This window comes from Urtica dioica, chromosome 8 (genome assembly GCF_054948205.1).
Source record: "Urtica dioica subsp. dioica isolate 48M chromosome 8, U.dioica_male_clone48M_v1_H2, whole genome shotgun sequence".
NCBI lineage: Eukaryota > Viridiplantae > Streptophyta > Magnoliopsida > Rosales > Urticaceae > Urtica > Urtica dioica.
The window spans coordinates 2,657,050-2,663,049 of NC_142763.1; the positions used below are offsets into that span (position 1 = coordinate 2,657,050).

The 6,000-nt window shown below is 30.6% G+C and overlaps 1 protein-coding gene across 1 annotated transcript; it reads left to right on the forward strand.

Annotated features, from left to right (window-relative positions):
- The first annotated feature begins 3,886 nt into the window (after positions 1-3,886).
- Positions 3,887-4,360, forward strand: LOC149387245 (auxin-induced protein 15A-like). Its single transcript, XM_089622039.1, has one exon. The coding sequence runs from the start codon at positions 4,020-4,022 to the stop codon at positions 4,278-4,280; it is 261 nt and encodes an 86-aa protein (XP_089478165.1). The 5' UTR covers positions 3,887-4,019; the 3' UTR covers positions 4,281-4,360.
- The last annotated feature ends 1,640 nt before the right edge of the window (positions 4,361-6,000 follow it).

Consider the following 6,000-nt stretch of genomic DNA (forward strand, 5'->3'; position numbering starts at 1 on the left):
TCGTTCTCTTTTAAAAAAACGACATGTCCTTCATGTTTAGGAAACGACATGTCGTTCGAGCATTAAGAAAAACGACATGTCGTTTTCAGTTTAAGGGGGAAATGACGAGCAACATGTCGTTTCCATTTTATGAGAAACGACATGTCGTCCCCCGTTTTACGGAAACGACAAGAAAGATATAGACAGTCTCTGAGATGTTTCAAATAAGAAAGAACCCAGAAATTATACTTATTGTATCTTTGTAGTAGTTATAGCATGTGATCTCTGAGTGAGCTCAAAGCAAAATTAAAGTACGAAAGTCCTTTAGGTTTAATGATTATGTATCAACGCGGTTTGGTACAGAAAACGGAAACTTCCGTATATTTCTTTAGAATATAACTACACTTTTCTATTTTTAATTAGAGGGTCGAATATATTTAGTTAATGAACTGTGAGACAAATATCATGTGACTCGCCAAAACTCGTACGATGTTATATCTCAACTAAAACCAAACCACAATATTAAATTAATTTCAAAGAAGGTCAAGCCGTATATCAAAGCATGTACTACCTGTTTACTTGACTATTATACACAATCTTGATAATGTAGGATATTGTTCCAAAACTTTTTTTTTCTTCATTCTTTTCAAACAAATCATACTCACTTTTTATAGGAAAAATTTATAATTAACTCTTATATTTATATACCAATTTGTTATCAAATATTCTAATTTATACCACAACGTTTCAAATTTCTGTTTATTTATAAAATATCTCACAATTTTCATATTATTATACTTACTTTCGTAATTATTCAAGCATATAATATTTAATTTCTCTCAAATAGCTAGTATAATTTCTTATCCAGTAAAGTTATAAAAGAACATAGAACTTTTCACAAATTGAAAAATCAGGTATAAACATGCATAATTAAAAAAGTAGAGAATGCATAGCTTGGAGAAATATAAAGTAGTCGTTAAATTTACACAATAAAAAAGCTTCATACACATTATTCTGAACGCCCTTCGTGTTTATAGCTGGAGAGAAAGAACATACATGTGTGTGATGTTTCACTCATTTTACAGATAATTTTGGTCGACAAAAGTCCTTGTATATGTTCTTGTCAAATGTCACAATGAAATTGTAGATGTCTAATAAAAGCCCTGTCAAATACTTGGGAAAATCATATTGATTAGTTTAATTGCATGCAAGCTGGAGAATATAAGAAAAACCATGTGAAGTTTCATTTCTTCAGGTGCTTGTGTTTCTAAATATTTGACCCCATATTTATATGACTTGTTCTTCATATTATTAAAATTGTTCTGAAGTTGGTTCCTCCTTTCTTCTTTTTCATTATTTTCTTTGTTGTCATCTTATTATTACCCAAAAAAAAAAAAGACAATACCATGTGGTTAATCGAAATAGGCCATACCTTTCAATAGATTATAGACCCCAGTCATTAATACCTCTATTCAGTCTTCAACCATTCACCTGAAGGATAGTTGGATTATGTATCTATTTAATAGCTTCACTAGGATTGGCTATATATACACAATCAAATTAAGGTTTTAAAGAGCAACCAAAGCCTTTGATAATCATTACATCATTACAACTTTCCTTGCCTTTTCAATCCCTTTTCTCAGATCACTTTTTTTAAGCTCTCTCTTCTTCCAAAAATAGCAATAATGGGCTTCCGAAGTGTCATTAGGAAATCCTCATCGAATGGAAGCCAAGCAACTTCGAAAGCCGATATCCCAAAAGGATGCTTCGCAGTTTACGTTGGAAGCGAAGACAAAATAATGAAGAGGTTTGTAATTCCGGTGTCGTTTCTCAACCAACCGATGTTCCAAGAGTTGTTGAATCGGGCTGAGGAAGAGTTCGGATTTAACCAGATAGGAGGCTTAACAATCCCGTGCCGAGAGCACATTTTTATCGATCTCATTTCTCGATTAAATGCCTCATCATAATAAGGACTAGGGACATAAATTTTGTTCCCCTACTTTTTTTTAAGGCAAAGAATTAATGCCGACGTCGACAATGATGTAAATATTTTTTTTTCCTTGGGACCTAACTGTCCTAAGAATGACCGATTCATGAGTATTCTATTTATTTTTCTTATTTACAACTTGTGTACGTTTTTATTTTTTTCTTATATAGTCCAATAGATCACAAGTTATTTAATTCAATTCAATCTAAGTTAAACTCTCGGCAGATTGACAATATCGCTTCTTTTTTTTTAAACGTACATCAAAAGAAATAAGACATCGTAACTATACGCTACGAAAAAAGTCTAGAATATAAGTAATGTATGCTCTATTATTGTGGCTTAAATATCGACCCTCTTGCCAGGTAATAAAAAAATGTATTGATAATCAATTTATGCCAAGAACGTCCGATCGACTTTGACCAAGATCGTTGAGGTTAATATACTATACTCTTGTATACTATACCAGCTCGAGCGTCCGAACGACATTAATCAAGAACGTCTCTTTAATTAATGCATTTAAGAAAACTGTTACACATATCGTAGCAAAAACAACCAATCAATTATTGCCAGCTAATATCTAAAAGTTTTCTAGAATTTCAACGACAACGTGCTCTTTATAAGTGTTTGACAATCTTTCGTCTTTGATCGCTAGTTTTTTTATTTTTTTGTAGTTTAATGTGAATTAGATCCGCACTTCTAACAAAATACGAGCTTCGCGAGATGACAACTTGAGATTTAGAGACAAAAAAAATATGATATAGTTTTGATGGTAAGTGTGTATTTTGCATACGCTCTTTTACACTTGAATCATATTGTTATATAATCTTTGTTGTGTAATAATGGGCGGGTCCAAATCAGGAAGGCCGGGCGCCAGGAAAAAGAGTGGTCGATTGGGAAAGAGAACTCAGTTTCAGTAGAATTTTATTATTAGTACGAACCTTGCATTATTATAGTACTCGATTTATTAGTAAGGTTTGTGTTTTAGTTACATAACTTACATTTTATTTTATCTATGTGAACATTTTTTTTTTAAATTATATATTATTCGCATTTTATTTTAGAATGAATGAAATACATAAATATATTGATGATATATATTATATATTAATCGCTCATCTAAATCGATCCACACACGTATATATTCTTACACTCTCCCTACTTTTTCCCCCAAAATTTTTATATTTCTTTAATTTATTTATCGCAGTTTTCTTTAAAAATAAATTTTTACATTTTCCCCGAATTAGGATACTCACCCTGAGGAGTGTGACCATTTTCCGGAATGATAAAAATAATATGATGACATTATTATTTCTAGGATGTTTCTATTGAATAAATTTTTTGACGACTTCAATTTTGGACTCTTGTGGGTCCCCACCGCCACCATACACCGTAGTGCCGTACAAGTTCATGTACCAAAACAAAAATACTTCGTCAATACCAATGTCACCTTTTCAAAGCGTTCGATTTCGAATTAAAAATCAGAAAGCAAATAATAATAATAATAATTATTATTAGTATTATTATTAATAAATTGATATATCTAATATATATATATATATATATATATATATATATCAAGATCATGGTTCAAGCCAAATTTCATAATAATCACAAATTAAATTTCATAATAACATGCCAAATGATCAAGTCAACCGCTAGTCATAGCAAGAGAAATCATAAATTGGTTGCACTATGCAACCTCAAGGAGTGGACCCCATATGAGCTTAAAATTGACATATTCAACAAAATACAAAGTCGCCTATGATTATGACTCTTGTGACTTTCAAATCCTACATTAATTATGTAGTTGAATACGGTCACCATACACTGCTTCCACTAATCTTCCCATTAAATTTCCTCTACACCACTTGCTCAACTGGTCTCATCTGATCTCATCCATGGATTATTTCGTTTGACCGTACTTCTCTATAAATACAAAAGCTCAAAGAAATTAGATATTATATCGTCATCATCGATTCTCCAAACTACTTCAGAGATATCTCACACAGTTCTATCTCTTTTTTGTATCGTAACTCGAAGTACACGTTAAGATATGGCTATTCGATTACTGGCTAGGAAAAGCAGTCGCGAAAGCACAAGCGTCCCAAAAGGCTATTTCGCAGTGTACGTCGGAGAGGAAGAGCAAAAGAAGCGGTTCTTAGTGCCTTTGTCGTTTCTCAAAGAGAGAGCGTTTCAAGAGCTTTTGAGTATGGCTGAGCAAGAGTTTGGATTCAGTCATCCCATGGGAGGCGTCACTATTCCTTGTTCTGAAGATATCTTCATCAATGTCACTTCTTGCTTGAATTCCTCGTGACACCTGAATAAATCGATTTTTATTCATTTGTTATTTTACTATACAGATTATGAGATTTTTTTATTTTTTTTTTGGTATAAACGGCTCTACAGTGTAATGATCTTTGGATATACAAATTCTTTTATTCTTTTCTCAATCATTTATGTCAAGATTCATGTGACTCAAATTCTTTTTTTACTATAAAAATGATGAATTATTTCGTGTTTTTTTTTTCTTCTGTAATGATTACGTGGCTTTTAGTAACCAATAGATTAATTTTTTCGGTAAAATACTTTTTAAATTCTTTATTTCATAATTTAGAAGTCATTATTGGATAAACAAATTTACTGAAATTTATCTTCTAAAAATTTTAAAATATTTTTATCCATTTATATATATGATTAGTTAATTCTATATAAAGGAAATAAAATTATAATGAAACTAAAAAATGTATATATAAACAAAAGCTAAACAAAATATATAACTATGAAGGTATAATTGTTTTTGTACGAAACGTATCGGATTTCACCCACATGCTGTACAGTTTCATTAAATACATATATCTATATGATAGGGCCTAAAAATATCTAGTATTATATTGACACATCCGAGTTATTAGATGCAAGGCAGTATAAATAACTAGACAATGTGGTTATTTAACATGGTAAAAATAAGAAAGACCACAAGTATTACAGCCCAGAAAGTGTCTTTTATTTCTTCGCGACTTTGGAATCGGACTCAGTCAAGAAATGGAGGTATTGAATATACAGATACTAGTATATAATATATATGGATACAATGATAGGTCGAGGCACAATATTAAATGGGGGACATTTTCCGTAATTAACCAGTAAGCGTATATATATCGAAACTTAAACCAGACGATATTATTACGTTTTCAACATTTTCACGTTTCGTCTCTTTAATATGTTTTTCTCTTATATTGTGCATACACGCAGTGGGAGATTTATTATTCTATACATGTATTATCATATACGTAGAGTATCACGAAACTAAAACTAACAAAAGATCTTATTATGCTCACATTTTTACGTTTCGTCTTATTTTGCTTTCATCATCTATACTGTGATGACGACTCAATAAGATGAGCAAAATATATTATTACGTTTTCAACATTTTCACGCTTCGTCTCTTTAATATGTTTTTCTCTTATATTGTGTGGACACGCAGTGGGAGATTTATTATTCTATACATGTATTATCATATACGTAGCGTATCACGAAACTAAAACTAACAAAAGATCTTATTATGCTAACATTTTTTAAGTTTCGTCTTTTGAATATTACCCATTAATTCTCTCAAAAAAATATCATCCATTATTTCTTATTTTGCTTTCATTATTTTCTTACTACATTTTCATCGTACTCAAATATTTACAGTAAAAAAAATTACTTGCAAAAAATAACTGGAAAATTAAACGTAAGGAACTATAAATTGCTCGAAAAGCATGTTAAGAACTAAACCTAAATTTACTCTCAATTTTGACTTATTCTCATTTTTTTTCACAAATTTTAATTTTGGACGAATTAATATACCTATGTCTCGCGTATAGTATGTGTATGTATAAGGATATAAGTATATCTCGCGTAGATTCCTAAGTAGATATTAACCGACTTATCCTTTATTTAACTTATGTTTCATGAAATGAATAAAGCAGCTATATAAGAATAAACTCATATATTTTTTTAGAGAGATTAAGTGATTCGTTACTTTTTTCATG